We start from the raw sequence: 25,908 nt of genomic DNA, 5'->3' as shown, positions 1-25,908 counted from the left end.
AATCTAAAATACTTAAAGTTGATGTATTATGTAAAATCAACTTTTTGAGCATAATGTCATGGTATATTGCTAGTCCCTCATCAATTTTATTACAACTGTAACTGTAACAAAATTGTGCCAGTAAATTATGAGACAATTTTAATCTGATAAAATTGAGTTCCTCCACCTCCTTTCAGCACTCTCAGGCAACCTTGTGCACTAATGGCAGAGAAGCAGCTGCCATGCTAGCTAGCCTTAGCATTCATGGCTGCTGATGGGGAGAACTCTTCAGTCTTCTTTTAATTCTCTTTGCTCTGACAGGCTTTAAATGAACAGTTATTTTTCTGCAGAATATTTTCCTGTTTTGAATACCCTTTACAGAGTTAACATTTTAAGTATAATAAGCTAACATTAGCTAGTCAGTTGGACTGTCTGCTTTATGAACATGCTACTCGTAGCTTCACAACTATAGCTTCTACGTAGCACCAACTTTGTAGGAGAGTGGTGGGTGATGCTCCTTCATTTCCATGCCAACTGTCTTCTTATCTCTGTAACGACCAAAAATAGAATCCTTATTTTGGCCAGCTTATCAGCAGTGTACAGCAACAGACTTTTACTATTAATCTGTCCAGCCCTATGAGAGAGTCTTTATAATTATCAATCTGCAAACTTTTTAAATCCTGGTATATCGTGATGCTGAAAACTGTACCATGCATGAAGACAGCAGCAAGTCAGTGGTCTGGTAATGTGTCCTATTCCAATAACTGAAACTGTAAGTATGGCTTAAAACCAGCAGCTCTAATTACAGGAACTAACAAAACAAAAACAATACAAAAATACAGGGAGCCTGCAGAGTTAGTTTTAGGAAACCTGTCTGTCTGCCTCCGTTATTGGCTTTCCGACCAGAATCCAGGAGACGGATAAAGATCTGATCGTCTGCATGCGCTTGTGTGTGTGTGTGCGTGTGTGTGTAGGGGTGTGCGTGTGTGTGCGTGTGTGTGTGTGTGTATGCGTGTGTGTGTGTGTGTGTGTGTTTACTGCATCTTGTTGCATCACATCAGAGTCTAATATTAATCAGATATTTGGTAATCTCCAGGTTTAGTGGAAACGACATCTCGGACTTGTTATATCTCATTCTTCTTTTTTGCTTGAAATCAAAAAGTGTAATTCAGTTATTTTACATTTAGCATCTCTTGTGTGGAAAAAGTCAAATCTGAATGTGAGATGGCTCAGAAAGACCAAGATGTTTAAAGCTGCAGCGTTTGTGGATATGTATAATAAGCACCTGAACTTTATTCTTGGCTCCATCAGAGTTTGAGGTAGATGAGGGGGATTAAGAAGAGATTTCCAGCAGCTGCCTTCTTCTGAAGTCCTTAAAGTTCCACAGCACTTTTCTGATTGTCACAGTAGCTTTTCCGGTGGATTTAAAGCGGGATTCGTTTCTCTTTGATCCGCTTCATGCTCTGCTGTACGTGTGCAACTGTTTGATTTGCTGCACAAAATGTCTCCCATTTTCTTTCTCCACATCTTATTTTCTAATTGGCAACAAGCTTTCTCTGGTTTTTCCTTTTGAACATCTAACTCATTTCCATATCAGATTAAGAAATCGTTAAAAAAATATACAGAGCAGTTTTGAATTGTTTAATCGAATGGATATCTTATCACTAATGTTGTATGCTTAATGTTGATGTCAATTTTTTTTACAAGTATTATTGAAATACACCCCACTATATTGTGACCTTTATTGAAGGTTAGGTTGCAGTATAATCTACTCATTATAAAGAAAGTCGCGCTAATGGGAAAACCTGAATCATTTTACAAAAAGCCTATTTATCCTGATCAGATACATTAGCATTTACCAGATACTCTCGTGAGACAAACTTAATTGTAAACTTGCTACAAAAAGTAGTTGTCTACAGAGAAACTCAGGGATGGAGCAAAAGAGCACAGAGGTCTTATTTGTCTTAAATCGTATTTTTTTATATCTAGGTTCATGTGTGCAACTTGTAAAATGTGAGGTCCGACTAATCTTATGCATATTATAAGTTAATGTTGAAATTGTCTTATATGTCATATGAATACTTTTGTGTTTTTATCCATTGGACTTTAGGAAGATTAGTAAGCACTAATGGGAATCCTAATCAGTAAACAATATTTCTAATCTGGATGCTAGTTTGACTTGTACTGATTAGCTGGGCAACCTTTCTACAGCTGAACAGTTCTGTGCTCCAGAGTCCACTGCACTTCTACCATACTGCTGCTGACAGAAGGGAAGCGAGAGACTGTGAAGAAGTCAGCTGTGTCGTTTTGAGTCATCAGGGCTCCTGAATAAAACATGCCTAATACATCTCAGTTCTCTATCCGAGTTCCTGTTACTGCCCAATTTTCACATAACCGTGGTCTTAGCTGAGGAATCTGCAGGGTCACCTTACCAAATCCCAAACAACTCCCATGATCTCAGTTAAAAAATATGGCTTTCACAAAGATTTCAGCACCTGCTATTAAATCAGTATTTGTGCAACTGCGACTAAAATAGCAAAATGTATTGTTATAATGGTTTTAAATGTTATCCCCCAAACCCCATGTGCAGATGATGCAGCTGACCAGCGTACTTGCCTTATTTGTGGAGACCGCGCCACAGGCCTGCACTATGGCATCATCTCCTGCGAAGGCTGCAAAGGCTTCTTCAAGCGCAGCATCTGCAACAAGCGGGTGTACCGCTGCAGCCGGGACAAGAACTGCGAAATGTCCCGCAAGCAGCGCAACCGCTGCCAGTACTGCCGTCTGCTCAAGTGTCTGCAAATGGGGATGAACCGCAAAGGTAAGGAAAATCATGTCAGTTTAAGCAAATAGATTATCTGTGATCCATATCTCATGTAAATAAAAGCAGAAGAATATTAAAATATTTTTACAGTTGGACTAGGCCGGATGGTTCATTCAAGTGCCGAGCCTTTAGTTTCTTTAGTTTCTCTTAGTTTATAAACTGTGTCTGTCAGTTTGGACTGCAACTAACAATTATTTTAGTAATTAACTATTCTGATGATTAATTGATTGTGCCAATTTTTTATCCAATCATTCTGTAGATTTTTCATTTGATTGTTTATACATATAAATATAATATGTAGACAGAAAACAATCATTCAATTCCTTTTTGAGATAAGAAAATAAACATTTTATTTCCCCTAAATGCAATAACATTCCTTTAGGGAATACTTGATAGATTTTTTTTTTCTTAAATGCAAAATTACATACTGTACAGTAATTGTAATTGCTACTCTGACTGTATTGTTCTCTCAGCAAATGGACTTTGAATCTGGACACTCTAGTTAATAATTACCTGACTAGGAAATTAGTTGACAATTATTTCAATAATCGATTCATCACAATAAATCTGATACATTTTTTCATGCCCAGTCTGTGTTTCTTCTATTATCAGCTGGTCTATTTTATTCCTGCATGTAACTGTTAACTGCTGTTTCTAAATCTGGATGAGAAATTGACTTGCATTAAGAAGAGTTTTTGCCCACAGATTCCTTTTTTTATAATAGTGTTTAAAAATGAAGCTGGTAATGCTAGCTAGTACTTATGTTTGCTGAGGTAACAAGACTATGTAGATAAACTTTCCTGCTGCCCTGTGACCCTGCCCATCAAACATTTACTGGAGAAGACGTTTTGGGTCATGTGATGACAGCCTGATGTTGGGTATCTGGCTACAGAAAACTAATCTGGTTCCTTGTTGTAGAACCAGCTAGAAACTTGCTTTAACATCAGCTCTTATGTAGCACTGTGGGAACTTTTGTGGAAAAACCCAAATCCTTGACAACATGAATCCTAAAGTATTAGTAGTAGCCACTGAATCAGTTCTGCTGTGAAGCCAGGAAACTGTTTCTTCGTTTTCCTCAAAGCTTCATTCTGAATTTAGAGACCAAACAAACCTCCCCCAAGCTTTTTGTCATATTTTTCCCTTCCTGAAGCAGAAATGTCTCAGATGTCAGAGGTCTGCAGCTGAACCCAGGCCTGAGGCCTTTTATGGCCACATGCTGCCCCCTGGTGGGGTAAACGTTTTACTAACTATATGGGCTTCCTGAATGATTAACTTTTTAGTTCATATTGGGTCTGCAGTGACTTTAACTAAATCCAAATTAGTTTTAAATCATGTAGGACATTTCTTCCTGGATTTCACTCAGAAATAGGGGAGAAAAAATAAGTTATCCATGGCTTATGATGAAAACCAGAGCCATAGAGAAAAATTCTATTTTTGTCACTAGGTAGTGCTCTTATACATACTCATTTAATAAATGTGGGTTTATTTATTTTATTTTTTTTGTGGCTCACAGCAATCAGGGAGGACGGCATGCCAGGAGGGAGGAACAAAAGCATCGGGCCTGTGCAGGTAAATCAACTCAAATGTTGCTTCATGTGTCTTGCTCTGACCCCAGTCTGACACACAACCGCTTCTACACACAATTCTATTCCGTTTTATCCCCAAAAATATCTGGCAAAAAGGAGAGCGCCTTTAAAGACTGAACCATTCATTAAATGACAGCTTGTAAGGGTCTGAGTGGCGCAGTAGTGCAGCACTACTCGTTTCACCGTAGGGACGCTCCTGGAGTTATGAGAACGAGCCCTGACCTTGTTATATCACCATCATGCAGCTGCTGATTATTCCTATTCAGCTGCAGCTTCATTATGGACGAGAGTGAGAGAAGCTGAGCGGACATGAGGATAAGTGGCGTTGAGGCGCTATTCACCAAAGTGATATGTTTGATTCTTTCCTGCTCAATTCACAGAGTCAAAACACAGCAGTGCCCACTTCCATTAAAAAAATCCCTTTTATTTCTGCCCCCCACCGGAAGGAGGACCTTTCCCTCATTAATATGGAATAAATGGCCTGTTTTGGTTTACGTGCCGAATTGATGGAAGTGAAAGTGAATTGACCCCAGTCATCTCTACGATGCCCCACGTGCTGAGGCCTTTCATCAAGGCCTTTGTTTGTGTTTCTGGCTGCTCTGACCTGCAAGGATCCTATTATTTTAGGCCTGTGTGCCACTCAGTTGAACACTCTCACACACACACACACACACACACACACACACACACACACACACACACACACACACACACACACACACACACACACACACACACACACACACACACACGTTCTCTTTCTCCTCTAGTTCCCTGTTTCATTGTGCGTTTGTGTCCTTGCTCCTCGCCGCTTGAGTAAAAAGCATCACGCTGCCAGTCACCGCTTTTCAATTAAGCTGAGAAAAACACCGATTTTCATTGAGCGTTCTGTAAGCGGGTTTATTTGTGTGTTTCAGATCACAGAAGAGGAGATAGAGCGAATCATGTCAGGGCAGGAGTTCAAGGAGGATGCCCCGGAGCACACCTGGGGCAACAACGGCGACAGCGACCACAGCTCCCCCAGCAACGGAGCCTCTGAGGGCAACCAACCGTCTCCCGCCTCCACTCTGTCGTCCAAGTGAGTTTATCGGCTCACCCACTCTGCACAGCGGTGCCAGCACTTGCCCCCATCATTGAGATAATGAGCCGGCCCTGACAGTCTAACACTTTCTCACCCACAACTTAACAAAGGCATTCAGCAGCCAGAGAATGCCTGAACATTCCCCCCTTCGCTCAGGCTTGGTAACGATGACAAACTCTGAGAAATTGCTGCACTATCTGCTTCTCCGGCCGCGTAGTCAAGCGCGTCGTCTGCACTCATCAAGGACAAATATTGTCTGGGCACCGGCATGATGGCATTTATTTTAGTCTCATTCTGTGTAAACATTTGGTTTATCTCAGCATTCTCATTGTCTGATTGCTATTCAGAGCAATAGTTGTTTTATCGGAGTGAATCTTAGCAGAAATGAACAGCAGTCCCAGAAAGCCTGGGCTTCAGTATGCACAAAATGTTCAATTTTTGTGTGGAAGGTTGTGAAACAATTCAACATTTTTCAATAAAAACAGGAGAGCTGCTCTGCTGCGCTTCCTTAGATCAAAAATGACATGTTCAGATGTTGACAAATCAGTCTGTAAGACCAGTGAAGGGTCAGTTTTAGCTGAAACTGGCTCACCTCATTCAAACGAAGGTACATACAGGGTCTCCACGCATCCTTACGAAGTCTCAAATTCATGTATCATTAATTAAGGCCTTAAAATGTCTTATATTAATTTAAAAAATGATAGTTGTCCTTAAATATCAGTCGCAAGTCTCAAATGTTGTTGTAGCAGATCTATTTAATCTCGTATAAGTCGTCTTCTGTCAGGCAAAAGTTTTGAGTCACGTGCAGACGTCTTCATTAAATTCTGTGACTTGAGGCTCCTAAAGGCTACCACTAACTAGCTACTAGTATGCCTTTGCTTGCTAGCTAGTTTTTTTTTTTTATGTCTGTCATGGGTAAGTGCTAAGTTATCGCCAGTTGTCTGGACAGCGTTCGTTTTCTCTACTGCATTCTTTGCCAAAAAAAAGTGTTGTTAGCTTGGCACTATGGAGGGATAAGGCTGTAGAGATCCATATGCAGTGTGACAAGCACAAAGCTTCTGGCCACAAAGAGACCCCAGAAATATCACATTTGGTATGTTTGATTATAATACAGCAGGATCCCCCAAGCATACCATAGTTTATAGTTTTTCAATCTTTAATTTAATTTGGTATTAAAAATGACTTAGAAGGTCTTAAATTTGAAACTTGCAGATACCCTGACTTAAACAGGTGATGCTGTCCATGTTAACCTGTGGACTCTTTTCATGCTCCCAGTCGATCCGTAGAGATGAATGGCTACACAGCAGCGCTCAGGGACCAGTACATCAACACCTCCATGTCCACACACTACCAGCTCCTGCCTCACCTGTTCAGCTACGCAGCCCAGTCAGGCCTGCTGACCCCTCAGCCTCGCGGCCTCTATCCACAGTCCCACCCTCTGGTGCTGCAGCTTGTGGCTGCTGAGGACCTGTCCCCCCTCACCACCCCAATGCTGATAGAGGACGGGTGAGTCTTTGACTGCACAACACACAACACATTCAGTGCTGGAAGGAGTCACAGATTTGTTCTGTTTTGCTCCCCCCAGCACTCACACCTAAAATGTTTCAGATCATCAAACACATTTCATGTCTGAGTCTGACAAAGATAACCAGTTAATCCAAAAAGCTGATTTCAAATGATTTGTGTTAAGGCAATAAAAGCTTGCAAACTATTCTTGCCCTACGTGGAAAAGCACCTGCTTTCCTCGTTAAATAAAGATTTAGATGTGATTGAACATGTTTTCAAGAGGAACACTCAGGCCTGTTTACTGTCAGAGCTGTAGAAGTGAGAAACCACTTTAATAAAAGCTGCTTGACTGTATAAAGTAGGCTAATACCCCAAAAAGCCAATCATGTTAAATTCCAAATAGATTAAACCGTCACTCAATCTATCAGTCTGAAAACGGTTGCTAAGTAACTTCTAAAGCTTTGAGAGCCACAGCAGTAGGTGTTATTGACAGATGGAGAAAACATGGAACAATGGCGAACATTCCCTGGATTGATGACTTTCCTCACATATGGAGGACTCATGGAGTAGGTCACAGAGGAACCAGAAAAAACACCTAAAGTTCTGCTGACTTCACTTCCATCAGCTAAAGTCAGAGTTAAGGATTCAAAGAAAGCAACCCTGGGTAAAGATGGCATCCATGGAAGTTTCCAAGTTGAAAACTTCTGCTGACCAAGAAGAACACAAAAGCCAGTTCCTTATTGATGTTCATCAAGACGTCTCGGAACACATTGTGTGTGTGGCTTTATTATCATTTATCACAATACTGGAACACTTTGTCGTCCAACAAAACTTATTATCATGACAGGCCTAGCAATAAATAGTGTGATGGTGGAAGGCTGCTTGGCTTCTTCAAGTTATGGACACCATTCTGTAAACTGAATGGCCTAGTCAAAGTCTAGACTTAAGTCCAATTGAGATATTGTGACATGACGCTAACCTTTAACAGACCATTCCTTCAGAAACCCTCCAATGACCCTTCATGAAAACAACAAAGAGCAGCGATGTAAAAGCTCACGTCCTGGTTTGAAAACACTTGATTGGTTGTTGTTGCTACAGAGGATGACCCGGCCAGTTGTTAGGATTACTTTTTCACATAGAGCCACCTGGATTCGGATATTTTATTTTTCCATTATAAACAGAATCATCATTTAAAATTGTCTTTTTGAATGTGTCTTTGTCTATGAAATTGATCATTGAAACAAAGTGTAAGAATAAAGCAAAACCAGAAGATATCTGTGAGGGGCGTGACAGCCATTTAGCAGCAGTGTGACATGTGTCGCTCTGCCTGGTGCATCCCAGGTACAAGGTAACCCAGGTGGAGCTGTTCGCCCTGCTGTGTCGCCTGGCGGATGAACTGCTCTTCCGGCAGATCTCCTGGATCAAGAAGCTGCCTTTCTTTTGCGAGCTGTCCATAGAGGACTACACCTGCCTGCTCAGCTCCACCTGGCAGGAGCTCATCCTGCTGTCTTGCCTCACCATCTACAGCGCCCAGATCTTCGGAGACCTGGCTGACGTCACTGCCAAATACACGCCGTCTGATGATGAGCTGCAGGGGTGAGTGGCATGGAGAGGTGTTGAGCTGCAGTAACCTTTATTTGTGTTTGGTGTTACGTTGCTTTGTCTTTCGCATTTGAAAAGAAAAGTGACCGGTCTGAACTAGAACATAGTATCTGCAGTACTGGTGATGAAATGACTTAACTAGTTTTTGTGCAATGTCAAAGATGTCACTAGGTGTGATCACTTCTGACCCCCTTAAATCCACAGGGTTTTACAAACATACGACAGTATCTGTGTTGTTCCAGCTTCAGTTCTGTCTGGAACCAGGCTGCCAGCTGCAGCAGTCAGCTGCTTTAGTTTGAATGTGTTGTGTGAAACAAACACCCAGAACACCCAGTCCTCTGCCAGAAGGCAAGGTTGGCAGCAAGCTAGCTGTGTGCTTATCAGCCTACAAACCACATATTGTGTTAAAAACAGGAACAGAACAACAGGATTCCTATCTATGCTTGAAAGTGTGGGAGTTGTTTTTAATATTTCCCAGCTTTGGAAAAGTACAGGTTAAAGTGAAACACAACATTGAAAAAACATTTACTCTCTATTAATATGGAAATTCTGTTCTCCATATAAATAGATAAACTTTTTTTTTTAAATTCTTGATATACAATAAAAAATTCTCAGTGGGAATACTTTGTATACAAGACATCAGAAAAAAGACTAGAACAGTTTTCAAAGTTGCAAATATTGTTTTTTTTTCTTATGATTTTCTTGTGAAACAGTCAGCAGGTAGAGATAATAAAAACCCTGACACAAGTCCTGGCATGTATCGGAAGTATATAAATGTTGGTTTTATGACATAAAAATGTCCCTCTGACTGCCTCCGATAAAAACAACTGAAAGATGTGAAGGAATCATGTAGGAATCCTGGAACATACCCAGAAGGCATTGCTCACTGCTTTCTTTATACAGTTATTATTAAAGTAAGTAATTTTCTTCTCAAACAAATATGTAAAACATTTAAGTTGGATGACACATGTATTTACATTCCACAGTGCAATTAAATGGTAAAGAGCTCGTACTTGTAAATCGCATTATCATGTCCAGAGGACCTCAAAGCGCTTCAGACTACATTTAGTCATTCACACACACACACACACACACACTCACACACTGATGGTGGTGAGCTACTGTTAGTAAATACAGCTGCTCTGGGGCAGAGCAAAGGAGAGGCGAGGCTGCCATGCACCAGAGCCACTGGGGTCATCAGAGCCACCGGGGGCCACCGGGGCCTCTAGCCACCACCAGCAGCAGGCAAGGCGGGTAAAGTCTCTTACCCAAGTACACAATGACAGGCAATGGGGATCGAACCGGCAACCTGCCGATTGTGGGGCAAACCACCAACATTCCAAGTGTCCCAAGCCTTAATATTTGAATGTTGTCTATAATGAATGTGTTAAAGTTCCAGTAATAATTGAATCATGTTTCAGTAGATAGCAAAACTGAAGCCAAATTGATATGTTTTTTCAGACATTGTTGTACACACTGAGCAGATATCTGCAGTAACACTGGTGAGCAGATTGACAGCTGCACTAAATGTTTTAACATTTGAATAAAACAGTTTCTTATTAAAACTCTCTTAAGCTCGCCTGAATATAAGCCATCTTCAGTTTCCTCCTGCATACTAATCCACTGAAGTCAAATTCTCTCTTTAGGGTTGGAATTGAACAGCCTCAGATTGACTCCATTTACACACACACTTGATGGGTAGCAACAGTAGCTTCTCTAAAACCATCACTGAGATGTTTCCTGAGTGTTAAGGCGCTTTCGCACTGCACGGAACGGTACGGTTCCAGCCCTGTTGTGTTTGCATTACACTGAGGGCGCCATCGAAGCGGTGCCGGACGTCATTATTTTTAAAACTAAACAATGGTTTCGATGTAGCGGCCGGCTGTACTCGTTCATTAGCGAGTAAGCGAAGGAAAAAAAACCCTCATCATTAGACCAGGTGATTGCACTATATTGAGACGAATCCATTGCTAATTAAAACTAATAATAAACATATTGAAAAGAGCACTCTTTACAAAATAAAATACAGTTTAGTGAGAGCCAGCTGTCAACGGAAAATCAACATCTGACTCCATAACAACCAGCGGCCAATCAGCTGCTGGTTCTAAGCAGAACCGCTTGGCCGGCACGATTGGAACCACAGCTCTTGTGGTTCCATGGGGCCGGGTGGAACCGGTCGCAAGTTGTAATGCGAACACGCTCGGAACCGCTCCGTTCCGTACCGTTCTGTTCCGTACCGTTCCGTTCCATGCAGTGTGAAAGCGCCTTTAGAAGCCACCTGTATTCTCCATGTTAGTTGACTGAATAAACATCTACTATTATTACAAGTATTAGTTACAGACGAGATTTCTTTTAAATTATTAAATATCAGAACAAAGATGCAAAAATATGAAAAGAATGTTGTAAAATTACTTAGAAAAAGACATGAGTATTTAATCCTGATGTATTAAAAGATCAAGTAGGTTCTATTTGTAAAATTGATACCAAAGAATAACTTCACAAGGTGCTCAACATTAATCATTAAATTTTTTGTTATATTTTTTGACAGTTATTGTAAAATTAGCACTTCATTCTACTAATATTATGACTTTATTCTGCTAACGAGTTTATTGTTGTATCGTTGACTTTTTTCTCATTATTACGACTTTATTCTCGTAATCACATTTTTTTTCGTGGCCTTAACTTGATACTCCATTGTATCAAGTTGCTAATGTTTCACTTCAGTAATAGTTTAGCAGAGCTGTTCCTTGTCAGTTTTGTTTTAAATCACTGTCTTCTTAGCCTTTATTAATCAAACAGAAGCTTAATTTAACATGGTTTCTGTTTTTACTGGACATGAAATGCTTTAGCCAGAGGAGCCTTCAGATGAAGCTGCTGTGATCAGGGTCGTTGGTTTTACAACATTTTCATAAATGTCAGAACTCATTGTTGCGTGCGTGCGTGTGTTATCTCACTCATTACAATAATCAGTGTCTCCCACGGCTGTCTTGTGCAGGCTGTTAGCATCCACAACATGTTGGCTTTCCCAGGTAGCTTGCTGGACTTCTGCCCTAATGATTCACCAAGAAGGATGTAGATATCAGGAGTTCCATGTTCCACGTTACGGAGGCGAGTCGTTCTGCTCTGGGGGCCCTGCGTCTCTCAGCAGGGACATTATTTTTCTTGGTGAAGGGCCAGAGCAGGAATCTGTGAACAGGAGGACTCCCTGAGCCAGAGCTGTGACTAGCACCGTCTGGCATGAGAAAAATACAGCAGGTAGAATGGGATGAGGGGTGGAGGGGGTGGAGGTGAATGTGTAAATCACGCTTGAATTATCTGACTTTATGACACGCATCCCTGTGATATATGGTGGTGCTGCGCCGCTTCCGGACAGCCGGCCTTTGAGTTTAGAACTTTCAGCAGGGGGGGTTGATTTACAGCAGCGATGGTTAACGTTGTCATAGAGATTAGGAGTTTAAGAGCCACAGAATCAGGGAGGCAATGATGAGGAAAATTAAACTTCATGAATGTTTCTATTTCCTCCAAAAATCTGTGGGAGAACGAGATGTTTTCAGCTCTTTGAGTGGATTTGACAGAATCCTCCCTCTTTTCTGAAACAGACAAAATACTGTGAGCGTTTGTCTCGCAGTAAAAATACTCAAACATTTTACTGGATCTGTAAAAATGCAGTCAGTTTTACAGATTCTGTATAGAGAAACAAAACCATTTTAAGCTTTTCTGTCCAACTGTCAAGTGTGTTTGTGTGATCCCACAGCTTCAGTGAAGATGGGATGGAAGTGATGGAGAGGCTGATATATTTGTTTCGTAAGTTCCACCAATTGAAGATCAGCAATGAGGAGTACGCCTGTATGAAGGCCATCAACTTCCTCAACCAAGGTGATAAAGAGCAGCTGTCTGCTGTCACTGAGTCCAAACTGTCATGACCATGTCGCACGACCATAACGCTGCTGTCTCTGTCTAGATATCAGAGGACTGTCCAACGTCTCCCAGCTGGAGCAGCTGAACAAGCGCTACTGGTACGTGTGCCAGGACTACACCGAGTACAAGTACCCGCACCAGCCCAAGCGCTTTCCTGAGATCATGATGTGTCTGCCCGAGATCCGCTGCATCGCAGGTAAGGCCTGAGACAGCTAGAGGACAGCACGCCATTCCTCAAACATATTTCTAGATCCGAATTCCAGAGGAAAGGGTCTAACCAAAAGCTGTATGTTACTTTTACACAATTATGTTTTTTCCATATTTGTTCAACTTTGACCATGTTGGAACAGTATGACACAGATCATTTGTGAAAAGATGGATCTCCTCCTTCTCCATGAGCTATTGCTTCCGTCTAAAGAAATGCACAGCTCCCACTCAGAAACAACCAATATGAGCCAGGAGGAGGAGCTTAGCTTTGTCAGTCAACGTCATGTACTCACTGCTCCATGTAACGGCTGACAAACAACTTAGAGTTCCTGGGAAACTGTTTATCCACTGTCTTTGGTGCCATGCTAACTAGCTTTAGCATTGATGGGAGGCTGTGTTGTAGTTAACCAGGTGCTGCGCAGAAAAGAGCAAGCAGGACAAAGTGATTGACAGCACTAAGACCCTCCTCCTGGCTCTGGTTGGCTGCTTGTGTTTGAGCGGCGTGTTTCTGCAGTTAGTGGTGGGAGGAGCTGGAAGAAGGCAAAAGAGCTCAATGTTTTTCACAGATTGTCTGTTTCATACTGTACTGTCATGACATAATGGTCAGTTTAACAAATATGTAAAAGTCTTTTACATATATCTTTTGCTAAAAGATATATATTTTTTGTAAAAGCTGCTTATAAAGCAGAAACAGCATTCAGATCCTGCCAGTCAGGTTGGGTTTCTTGGGAATGAGATTAGTATCAGATCTGTGGACGACAAGAGTCACATATTACTTTTGATAATTAATTCATGGCTCCATAAAACAGAAAATGCTGCCATTTGGGACAGGAACAGGCCAACGGCAAATTCAGATGTTTTCAGCAAGATTTAAAATACCCAAACTTCCCTTACATTCTGTCTGACTGACTGTAAACATCAGGGATCATTCAGGTGCTTGGAAATGTTTACATTTCAATACAATGGTTTCAAGGTCTGGAAACATCTTGATATTCTATTTGCACAGTTCTGTAAATAAAAAAAAATAAAGTTATAATTATCTCTGAGAAAAGACTCCCTACAGAAAGTCAAGTGATTATTTATATTGTGTTTAAACATTTAACTTGCACAGGAAGGTCATTTAACTTTACACAAACTGATTTATTTAATTTAATAATTACTATTCCTACTGGCTCAATTACTTATTGATCTGCGTAGCTGAAATAAAAAGTTTTATTTCTTTATATGTTAAAGTTAGTGAAATTGGAGGATGTTTTTCTTTGACCAATCAAGTGTATCGGGTGTGTGAGGTGTGTGTGAGGTGTGTGTGTGAGAGAGAATTTTCACAAAAAAAAATTTTCAACTTTTATTTGACTGTGTTCCTCCTATGTAGAATATTATCACAAGACATTTTTAATAACAGTGAATTGAAACGTTTGATTTGTTTGTATCTGCACAGTGCGGGTGGCCTTTTTTATTTTGAAACTGAACCCAAACACACCAAAGTCCACATCACATCTACAAGCATAACTGAACTACTTCCTTCTCCCTCGCTAAAACTTTTTCCCGACCTCGTTATCTACTTGTCTTAGTGTTGACAATTAGTTGCAAAGCACTTTTTTGGTTTGTTATGGTGAAATAATTTTGACCTTCCTACCTGGAGCAGAGATATTGATCCCTGATACCTCCTGACGTCGGCTCACAGATCTAGGTGTGGTTACCTTCCTGTAGGTGCTGAAGGATAAATGGCTGAGGATGTGATGATGTGTCTCTGAGTTTGACCTGCCTCTGTGTGTTTGTCCTCCCAGGGAAGCTGGTGAACGTCCCCCTGGAGCAGCTCCCCCTCCTGTTTAAAGCAGTCTTGCACTCCTGCAAATCCAGCCTGACCAGCTACCGGACCGGCCCGTCGCCCTGCGCGACCGCCCCCTCTGGAAACTAACCTATCCCGACTGCCGAGCCTAGGGACCGGTCTCCCCTCCTGTGAATGTGACAAGCAGCTAGTTCTTTTTTTTTTTTTGTAATATTTTTCTTTATATATTTATTACACGACAGAGCTGAATGTATGCTGATTTACACTGTGCACATCTTCTGTACAAAACAAATGCTCAAAGATGCATTGGTCTTTGGAGTTTACAAGTGTATATCCAGTTTGCTCAATGTGTCACCGTTGCCATTGTTAGACTAGACTTTAAAAGAGCTTATTTTATTCAGACAGGGCAGCAGGACACATTTGTGATTTGTGACTACCTCAGGAAGATGTTGTTGCTATTTTCAGGTACCTTTTCTTGCTTTGAAATGAAAAGTTGCCCGGTCTAAAATCAAACCTGTGGATGCTTTGACATCTCAATCAGAGACTGAATGTTAAAATGAGCTGCAGAAATCAGAGTTTAGAAACATCAGTGTTGTGTTGCACTGAAAATGCAAAACCCATTAGCAGAATTTTAGCTACTTTATATGCATGGACTCTCAGTTATCCTGTATTCGGGAGGCGGTCCTGTCCGTTTAACATTCCATGAGTTAAGTTGGCCGTTGTTGGATCTGTGGGATCACTGAAAAAGGAGCATACGGGTATTTTTTACAATCATAGACTAGGGATGTGAGGCTTTATTGCAGGGGAAGGGGAGGGTAGCTAGGTTTGCTGTTTTTGTTTCACTTTTCTTTCTAGACCAAAGTGTTATGCAATGCTTTCTTCAAACACCCACTAATGGGTAGGGAGCTGACAGCTCAACAAAGAATGAATATATATAAAGGAGAACTTTCTTATCAATGAAGGATGGTGATAAGAAATTAATCAATATGTAACAGAGGAGAGACCCTCAGCCGGGCAGACAAGCGGGTCACCAAAACTCCACCTTAATGCTGCTAATCAGAGCCACGTTTCACAGGCTTCAAACAACACTGCCTTCACGTGGAAGCTTTCACTTCGTTCTGAAAAATCAACAAATGGGCTGCAGTCAGAGCAGTTGGTTCACTAAAGCCTCGTCATGTTGGTGGAGTTCTGCCAAGAACTTCACAATAATCACGTCAGTAATCATGTGACCAGAACAGAAAGAGAATGCGTCAGTTGGATTCCCTTTAATGTCAGCCTCTAACATTAAAGGCTAATGATGAAAACCATTTTCACATGACCCTGGACGATAAAGTCCAATGTGTGATGCATATCAGACATTATTCTAATGCAACTGTTGTAACCTCTTGTACCTTTTTACACCAGCTGAGCTTTTAGTTGTTTTCTTGCCAACCAGCTGGAAGTTCTGCAAAAACACCAAATTTCACCATGTGTTTGTGTTTTAGTTTTTTAATGCAGACATCTCAGTACACTTGAAATGAGGCAAAACTAACTTCTTGCTGCAGTAAGATACAGGAGCTTGTTTGTAAGTCAATAATTCCTTAATATTGATGAAAAAGTGCCAGTGCCAATGGCAGATTATTTCACTTATCTGTTTTACGAGTGACATAATCTCAGTGAAATGAACTTTTTCATCAATATTGGAGAATTCATTTAGAACAAGCTCCTATATCTTGCTGAAAAGTGATTTGTCAGCTTTTTTTCTTATTTCAAATTTATTAACACATTGCTAACACTGAATGCAGCATTTGGTTGATCATGTTTTTCTGATTCAAACCTTGAAGTTTTAGAACAACTGACCGTGAGCTGAAATGTAGCTCCTGATGGTGGCCCACGTCTTAAAGAATCAACGTTGAGTGATGGAATTTAGGTGACCCACGTCTGGATGAGCCTCTGGGACAGATATGCACATTGTTTTAAAATAATAGCCATAGGAAAAAAAAGGTCTTTATTTTTAAAATGTGAGATGATCATTTCAGACCGCTTGAATATTTCCTCGTGGATTCTTCGGGGTTGTCGCGGTTTCACAATATGCGAACAATTGGAAGCGCAGGAAGATGCTGTTCTTGCAACAACTTTTTTTTTTTTTTGTTGTTGGAAATTTTTTCCTTTTTTTTTTATTTGTGTTTTTTTATTATTTTTTTTGCACACACCGATGAGGTTCAGAGACCTGGACGCTTGACCATGGCTGCTGCCCTCCCAGTGTGTTCCTCTGGCAGGTCCCTGCAGACCTGGATCTAAACAGGGTAAAGTGAGTGTTTTATGTTGCATTCAGGAGTTCCTCAGTGACTGTGCTGATGTACCTGTAGTGTTAGTAGATGTAGGTTTGGGGACATCGTAGGTCCTCTTTTAGAAAATGTATTTTTTTTCTCCCCTTTTTCACAGTATTTCACTCAAGCTTTGAGACGGTGGTTGTAGTCTGAAGGTGAGGAATGGGGCGGGGGTCCTCTTCACCTCCCCCATGTCTGACAGATGCCACCTGTCCTCCTCCAGTCAGCCTCGCTCCAGCCTTGCTTTGTGAAATGTGTTTTCCTCTGTAGTTATTCCGAATGTTTTCAGGGTTTTTTTTCTTTTGTTGTGCTTTCTTTTATTTTCCCAGTTTTTTTTTTTTTTTTTTTTTTTGGCAGTGGGTCAAAACGATCTCTATCATATTCAGAAGTTTTAAAAAGATGTTCAAACCAAACTCTTTCCCTTGTGTTGTTCATCACATCGCAGCAGTCGGTGGTTTAGGACTCAGAAAGGAACAGCTCTGGACTCAAGGAGGTTTTCTGTTCAGAATGTTTTCCTCTAAACATGCGGCCTGTTTCTACGTTTGACTGATCTGGAAAATTGTGTTGTCTACCTCAGGAACCAGAGATATACGGCAGCACATTAGGGCCATCGTAGGTAGAAAAGAACTGAAAAGGAGTACATTTTCGCCAAGAAACTCAGAAACGTTTAGATTAATGTCAGCAATTTTCCAGAAGAGACGATGAAGAAAGTTTTTTAAAAAATTGCGAGAAAAGGTTAGAATTTTTAGTCTTAAAATTTCCTGACATTATAGTCTTAAATTTTCTTGAAAAAATTTCTGAGATTAATCTCAAAATGTAAGTTTTTTTCCTCATGTAAATATTTGATTTTCAAAACTCAGAAAATTTTTTTTTCCAGAAAATTTCTGAGAATAATCTCAAAATTTCTGAGTGTTTATGGCAGAAATGTACTACTCTTATTTTAAAATCTACAACGGTTAAATAGCTGTCATAAATATGTGTTTATTTTGCAGCCAATCTCCTTGTTTTCTGTTTCTTTATTAGTGTTTAGCTGCGTGGAGGAGCGTGGGGATTCTGTTTTAATCTAGCTCAGGTTTATCTGTGCAGCTTTGTGTTCTGCGTCACTAACCTTTGGACAGAAGACATCTTTGTAACTGACTGACTCTTTCCACTACATGATCTCAGGGATTAACCACTTTCTGTGAACACAAACCTGAGCAATAGCGAGTGATTTTTGAAGGGAAATTCAGTCGACTGACTGCCTCACAAACACATTCACCGTCATCGACTTCTTGTCTGCACAGAAAGGGAGTGTCAAACATAGGCTGTCTGAAAAGGTTCAGTTGACATGTCACCGCGGTAACGCTCTGACCAGCGATCGGAGTCCAGATCAGACAGTAACCGAGCAGCCACATCGCTGCCTGACCTCCGACCTCCTGCTCTCTCTGGACAAAGGCTTCTTTTTCTTTCCTGTTTTTGTGATTTGAATGTGCAGACGAGGGCAAAGTCATTCATCATTTCTGTGCTGAAACTACCTCTCTAAGTTGTCGTTGTGTTTTTCTTATTTATTGCTTTCACTTCATTCTGTTGTGTGTTTTTCCCTTGGTGCTCTCGCATTGATATCAAACTCTTAAATCCAGACACACATTGAACCTCTCCTTACATTCTACCTCAGACACTCCTTTTGTCATTTGGCAGCTTTTATTTTGAAAACACCCAGAGTCCCTCGTGTCCCTTGCCTTTCCTTTTATGTTTTTGCTTTTGTTTTTGTTAAATTAGCGTCATTTCATATTCCAACTCCTGCCCTCTCGTCACAAATCCAGGCCTGAGATGAAAGAACGTCAGTGGCGGTGCCACATCCACCGTATCAGAGCGTTATCATGCCGACGGCTGCATTGTTTTCTCCACACGATACGCCTCAGTGTGTGTGTGTGTTTGTGTTTATTTTTTAATCCCCATTGTGTTCCCTGATTATTGTTCCTTCAAGGCAACACAGAGCGCTATCATATCTGACTCTGTCAATGCTGCTTGTGATCGATTATCAATGAGAGAATGGAGCTGTGGTCAAACTGACCTCTCCTGGTTTTGACGTTGCTCTCGTGTGACCCTGGCGCCGTGGCACGAGAGCACAGACCCGCTGTCAGCGGACCTCTGATGATGCGGATGGTGATGCCACCGGGTGGAGGGGGGCGGGGGCGGGGCCGGGGCCTGCTCAGGCCTCAGCTCCGCCCTGCTGATATCCTCAGATTCAAAGTGCTGGGCATCACTAATGACACAGCCCTCTTCATAGTGTGAAGTCCTCATCGTTGGGTCTGATGTTCTCATGAAGCCGGGGACTCCTGGAATCTGAAACAGAGCCGTGACACTGCCATGACCTTTGAACAGGAGCATGGGTTGCAGGAGTGAATGAATGTTGACATATCTCAGGGATTAAATACATTTACACGATTGAATCAATTCACTGAAACGTCTTTTTTTTTCTCCCTCTTCAGAAATCTCTTGTCTGCTCTCGTTACTGTAACTACCTGTGAAGAATGTGATCCATTACGTGTTTAAAGCATGTTTAGAATGTTTTAGGACTTGAAACCAAATAAATGTGAATGTTATGCAAGTAAAAGCTGTTGGTCTCTGTTTTTTATGGTTCAGTCTGAGATGGTCTCAGGGTCACAAGTTCAGGTCTTTGGACCGACATCTGACATCATGTCGGTCCTCAGCGGAGCATTGATGCTTGGCAAATACTGAAAATCTATTGAGAGTACATATACATACAGGTGTCACTGGTATAAATAGAAAATATAAAAAATAGATTGAATATACACATATTAAAATATTACAAAATATATAGAAGAGGAAACGATAAGAATGATATTGAACTGGATGATTGTCAAGCCGTCTGAATGCTAATGGGATCTAACTGTTTCCAGTAAACACCTGTTTCTCCATATGCAGGTTGTTCTCAGTAAATTAAAATCTCAAAAATGTAAATTTCAGTTATTTAGCTCACAACATAAAACTATAGGTGTAACAGCCCTGTGATTCTCTATGGGGTTTAAGGTCAGGGGAGTTTGTTGACCAATCAAACACAGTAACACCATGATCATTGGACCAGCTTTTGGTACCCTTCTCAATGTGGGTCAGAACCAAGTCCAGATGGAAATCAAACCAGCCTCTCCATCCAGCTGGTCAGCAGAGGGAAGCAGGAAGTTTTCTGAGACTTCCTGCTAGAAGATGCACTGACTGGAGTTCAGAAAACCCAGTTTACCGACAGTCTGCATTTCATGAGCACTTTTTATGAAAAAATTAATACAATTCATTGTATTAATTTTTTCCTCATGGATTCTTCTGCTGTCTTTATTTGGCAGTGTCCAAATAAAAATTACTTTGACTTGATTGATATAATAGTTGAGCACAAAACTGTTATCTTAAAGATTCCATTTATGTGGCCCTCAAAAAGCCTTACAGCAGGCTGGATTTTCCCCCTGGGCCTTGAGTTTGACATGTTGTGCCTACTGGATAAGCCTTAATATGTTGGCATCATTATGTACTTTTTCTATTCTGTTCCTATAATGTTCTCATTTGCTGAGAAACTGAGTTTGTGTTATTTTCTAAGCCATAATCATCAAAATGAACTGAAATAAGTGCTTGAAATTGTATCTCTCTGTGTCTAATGTAGGAGTTTCCCTCTTTGATGATAATCTAATTTATTGAAATGCGTTTGAATGCCATTAACCTTTTTTCTTCTCAAGAGCTGCTTGTTCATCAGAAGTTCCCTGTAAATAGTGAACTTCTGATGAAACTGACTTGGCAGCCGTTAGACTGTTGCACATTACACACAAAGCAGTTATATGTTCATAAGAGAAACGGAATCCGTTACACTTGAGGAATATTATGGCAGTGAAGTTTTATGAGGAGGTTATCTGTGACCAGTGGCTGCAGATGCAGATTCCAGAGAAAAGCTGAAGCTCGTCCAGGAGCCGGGTTCAGACTGAGGCAGTCATTTAAACATCTGAACTGTAGATCTGTGAAAAGGTTTTGACCACCTGCAGGATCTGAGTCCAAATTCAAATCTGCAGCAAAGTTCAATTAAAATGTGCTGCATCTGAAAATCTGAAACTGAGTTTGATCAAACCTCATCAGCTTACTTCTACATTAAATGAAGATGTTTTTAGCTTTTGGACAGAAACAAGTGAAAGATTCAATCTTCTGAATGTCAAATCGAAATCGAAATCATTCATTTTTTACAGATATAACTGTTTTAATGTAACAGTGGGAGGAGCTCAGCCAGTAGCAGCTGTTAATCAAGAACCACCACAGCTTCCCTATCGAAGCTACAATATAACCCAAAGCACAAAACAGTCTTATTCTTTGACAGCTCATCAGGGCCGTTGTAGACAGAAAAAAAGGAGGAAATTTTCACCAGAAAATGCTTGAGGTTAATCTCAGGAACGTTCTGGAAAAAAGTTTGAAAGGTCAAAAAATTTGCTAGAAAACACTGAGTATGTTTTTGACTTTTAGAAATTTCCTAAATTTCACAAGTTGAAGATGTTGACTTTTGAAACTAAGCTCCAAGTTTTTTTCCAGAAAATCCCTAAGATATATATATTTCTTTGTGAAAATGAACTTCTTGTTTTTCCTTTCTATCTTCTCAATCTTTACTTTGATACTGAAAACGCAAAGCTTCCTAAAACCGGAATCAACATGTTTTCTTCTAAAATCTGGGCTGCATGATGTATGAAATCAGGTAGAGCCTCTGCAGTCAGTCAGGTTGTCTTTGCGCTGACGGATGGCCGCCTTTGCACTGCTGATTGCATCATGAGTGGAGCGGGCCACGGGTCCAGAGGGCGTCACTTTATTTCCTCAAGGCTGACGCAGTGGCTTTTTGACGAGTTGTCCCTAACACTACCCCCCTCCCACGGCCAGTCAAGGCTGCCGGTCCTCCTGGGAACAACAACACCACTGAGGGGAGCCGCTGGCCGATGGTTTCTACACATGATTATGCAAGAGGTCGCGACCCCAGCATCACTATCAGCTGTGAGATGATTATCTCTCATGAGATGGCATTATCAGTGTGCAACGTGTTTATTTGTCCAGCCGGTTGATCCGTCTGCTTTCACCTTGGCGCGCGCCATCAGACGCCGCCCTTCACCTCGCCGGCCTCTGTGGTGTGTGTTATCTGCATCCTCTTTCTCTCCGATAACGTACATGGATGTTTGGAACGGAGATAAGATTCCTGGCCTCAGACTTCCAGTTCTGCCGCGGCTTTTGATGAGAATCAGGGATGGAAATCAGCGATGACTGCTTAACATTCAGCTCTGATGGCTGCATTCATTTATTTTATGGTTCCGATTTGAAAAGATGCTTCAGTAAGGCGAACATATGAAAGGAGTGTGTAATTTCAGGTCAGAGGGTAAAGCAGTGGGAGGCTGGTTGCTCCAGGAGTTTCTGTACAGATTTAAGCAGGACACAAAAAAAGATGATAGTAATTAAACCAAGGTTATAGAACTTCTGTATGATTAAACCCGTTTACAGCTGAAGTTCTGAGGGAATGAGCAGCATGTATTTGATGACCAAGGCCATCAATTAAACGAGAAAACAAGAGACGTAAACTAAGAAAGGCAAATTCTGACCTTTCTCTGAGAACACGCCTAAAGTTTAATGCTAGAAAAAGTCCTGCTATGAAGAGATAGTTCACATTTCTTTAAATTAGAGTTCACATCTTACCTGTTCTATTCCACCAGTTAGCTGAACAGAGATTTTTATTTCAGCTGATAACTTGTCGGAGTGAAACCAGGAAAAATTGGATTTTTCAAAGCATATGTGACAGTGACTGTCATTTCAGCACATTCTGATCAGATCATCAAACTCTAAAACATTCCAATCATATGCATCCCTTCATATGATTACATCGACGGATTTGATTTGCGTGATGACTTTGCAAAAAGACAGAGAACAACCTGACCTGTGTGGAAAGTCATTTCACCCCAAAACTCTTTGTGCCAACGTTGTTGCAAAAACGATCATGACGTCTTCCAACAACCAACAGCGAGTCGTTGACGTCACTGCAGTGGATTTTAAGCCACTCGACTTTGGAGAATTATTTGAATTCTGCCACATCATATGAGGTCAGAAACTGATTGTTGGATGTTTTATTCTTCAGTTCCTCAGAGTTACAGAGTTTATGCTTCTAACCCTCAGGAGGATTAGCATCTATCTGACACAGTTTAGTCAGATGTTTTTAGCTCTTCCCAGATTGATGCCCCGCTACAATTACTCCACTCAGGTTAATTGCTGCTGTCTTAACATATTGTTAACACACCTGTGTGCTGCTTTGAACAGGCAGTAGCGCCTACTGATGGTACTGTAAAGCATTTTTACTTTTTTTCCCGTTTTCAAAGTTAGATTTTATTTTTATTTTTTTTTGCTTGATAATGCAAACATTGTAGAATATGTTCCACAGGTTAGATTTAAATAAGTTTTAAACCTATTAAAGATGAAATAATTTTTATATTACTCTAACAAAAAAATAACATTATGAGAAACTGGAATTGACGAATTGGTCACTTCTGATGAACTGATGATCAATCAATCAATCAAGTTTATTTGTACAGCACATTTCAGTAACAGGGCAGTGTAAAGTGCTTTAAATCATAAAAAGACCTAAATACGACAAATAAATAAATAAATAAATAAATAAATAAATAAATAAATAAATAAAAACAACATACAGAAACCAGTAACAACCATTTTGTCGAGTGACATCATCAAAGTCATTTGTTAATGTTTCATTAATTGTGGTTGAAAATCATCTCTAATCAGGGAGGTTTTCAGTCTAGATGTGAAGTCTGTTTGCAGTGGGAACCTAATCTTAATATTGCACCTGACGCTATTAAATATTGCCCAGCAGAACATCGATGGCAGCTAATGGTCAGCTCCAGAGCCAGCCATTGCTGTGATAAACCGTGTTCTCCAGACAGGATGTTTGTTTATTAATATTCTTCTTCCTGTGTGATGATATGGCTGTTTGTTGTTTCCCACGGCGACCCTGAAACCTTCTGCGTCACTTTGGTCCCGTTCATGAAGAGATTCTGACATCAAATCTGCTGAACCTCACCAAACAGCAGCAGCTGAATCAGCAGCTCCAGTTGTTTAGAGAATCATTTGTCCTGTGGGATAGAAATACATAATGTTGTCCCCCTGCATGATTGTTTCTATGCTAAGGGTCATGAACTCACTGCTGGGTCAAACTGATAACCCAGTTTCAGTTAAGCCATAAATATTCCATACCTTTCTCTTTTTTTTAACCATGAAAATATTAATTTAATAATATCTGTAAATGTGCACAAGCATTTCCTGGTTTCTAGTAAAATATTGCCATTCATAACAATATGCATAATATTAAGTTTTGTATTCAGACTCCTTGCACTTTTCCAAATGTCATGAGACGACCACAAACACCAGTGTGTTTAGTTGGGTTTTTTATGAGATAGAAAACACAAAGTACAACGGAATTATTAATTAAAATAAAAATGACCTATGTGTTTTCTTTTATACAAAAAAATCTAAAAAGTGTGATTTAAATTTGATTTGTTCAGAGATCTATTTGTCTCATTCTTTGTTGGAGGCGGATATTTTTACTCATTCTTCTTGCAAAGCAGCTCAGGCTCAGTCAGGCTTTTCTTCCTCCCATCCCAGAACTTTTCCCTGTAGTTCTGGAGACGGGAGACCAGATAAGTCTCAGCAGGTTCTGCTGAAACAGCATTTAGAGGGTTTTCCTCAATCATCCCGCCATTAAATTATCATCCAGCCGCTCCTTTGTAAAAGATATAATAGGTAATATTTGACAACATTTCCCACATGTTTAAATGATTTGAATTTTGATTTGAATTTCTCTAAAAATGACACTTTGTGTTTTTTGTTCAGAGGCTGAGTTTTACCTTGAATTGTTGTCAGCTGATCAGCACCTGGATGCACTGAGATCATTAAGTCCTTCTGTAAAATATATTTTACTGCTATTTCTGTTATTGTTTGCAAATGTTTAATGTGAGCACCCCCCTGCCCCCTCATGCTACAATTAAAATGTACTGAAGAATCTGTCTTTTTTCAAAATTAAAATCTTAAATAATTCGGTTCCAATCATCCCTAAGTGATAACCCTCAGTCTGTCATGGCAGATGGCTGCGTGTACTGAGCCCGGTTCTGGTTCTGTTGAATGTTTCTTTCTGTCACTACATGCATGCTGGGTATGAGGTATTGCTGTGAAGTCAACAACACAACATAAGCAGTTGTCGCTTCGTTCTCATCCAGGAGCAGTGAAAGCTGCAGGTCGATGACTGGATGCAGTCTGCTGGGTTTCCTTACGTAGAAACGTTTTTATCTACTTTTAATAATCAGTTGAACTTACTGTTCTGTTTGATAACTAGGATCAATTTGAATGTATGTTTGATTGTTTTGTTTTTTTGTTCATTTTGTTGCAAAGTTCCTCAATAGGACATCTGTTGTGAATTGGCATTGTAGAAATAAACTGAATTGAATATTCCTAAACAAAGATGAAACCAAAACTGTAAGTTTGTGCAGAACTAATTACAAACCCCAAAAATGCATAAAGCCCTGGAGTTTAAAGGAGGCATCGCTCCTGAAGGTGTCAGACTGTCCATACAATTGAAGTCAGTCCCAAACGAGATGAAGATGTTTCAGAAGGTGAAGTCCAGGCCCTCCACCCAGCTCAGTTTGGTGTTGGCCGTCCGTATCTACGTCAGTCATGTCAAGGCCAGAACTGGCTGTGCAGCCCGGCCTAAGCGCTCCCTTTTCTGCCGGCTCCTGGCTCGTCTTAACAGAGCGCGTATGGTCCAGCACGCTCCAGAAGCGTGCCTTCACCAGGTGTGGTCCTCCTCCGGCCCCCATCTCCCCCATCTCTCTCTCATCTCGCTCCCCTTGACCCTGACAAGCTGTGACCTAGACGCTGATAAAGGGACAGCAGCCGCCATTCCTGACCCGTCGCCAACTGACACACTTCCAGGAGGGCCATAACCTTGTTCCTTCACATTTCTGCAGGGCCTCCACTACAGCTCCCCCAACCCGTCCTCCCTCCCCCCCACCACTCCACACGCACTTCTTCCAATCAGCACCGGC

The 25,908-nt window shown here is 40.8% G+C and overlaps 1 protein-coding gene across 2 annotated transcripts in view; it reads left to right on the top strand.

Moving 5' to 3' along the window:
• The window catches only part of nr6a1a (nuclear receptor subfamily 6, group A, member 1a), a 129,907-nt gene extending 110,277 nt beyond the window's left edge, over window positions 1-19,630 (top strand). For both annotated transcript variants that reach the window (XM_008417362.3, XM_008417363.3), the window contains 8 exons: window positions 2,570-2,800; window positions 4,317-4,372; window positions 5,307-5,467; window positions 6,746-6,976; window positions 8,318-8,572; window positions 12,333-12,454; window positions 12,540-12,692; window positions 14,491-19,630. In XM_008417362.3, coding sequence (XP_008415584.1) covers window positions 2,570-2,800; window positions 4,317-4,372; window positions 5,307-5,467; window positions 6,746-6,976; window positions 8,318-8,572; window positions 12,333-12,454; window positions 12,540-12,692; window positions 14,491-14,621 — 1,340 coding nt within the window. In that variant the 3' untranslated portion in view covers window positions 14,622-19,630. The remainder of the gene's footprint in view (window positions 1-2,569; window positions 2,801-4,316; window positions 4,373-5,306; window positions 5,468-6,745; window positions 6,977-8,317; window positions 8,573-12,332; window positions 12,455-12,539; window positions 12,693-14,490) is intronic.
• Window positions 19,631-25,908: the final 6,278 nt, after the last annotated feature.

This window comes from Poecilia reticulata, chromosome 9 (assembly GCF_904066995.2).
Source record: "Poecilia reticulata chromosome 9, P_reticulata-male-v2, whole genome shotgun sequence".
NCBI classification, from domain to species: domain Eukaryota; kingdom Metazoa; phylum Chordata; class Actinopteri; order Cyprinodontiformes; family Poeciliidae; genus Poecilia; species Poecilia reticulata.
Note: the sequence above shows the minus strand (reverse complement) of the source record. Positions and strands in the feature narration are given on the sequence as shown.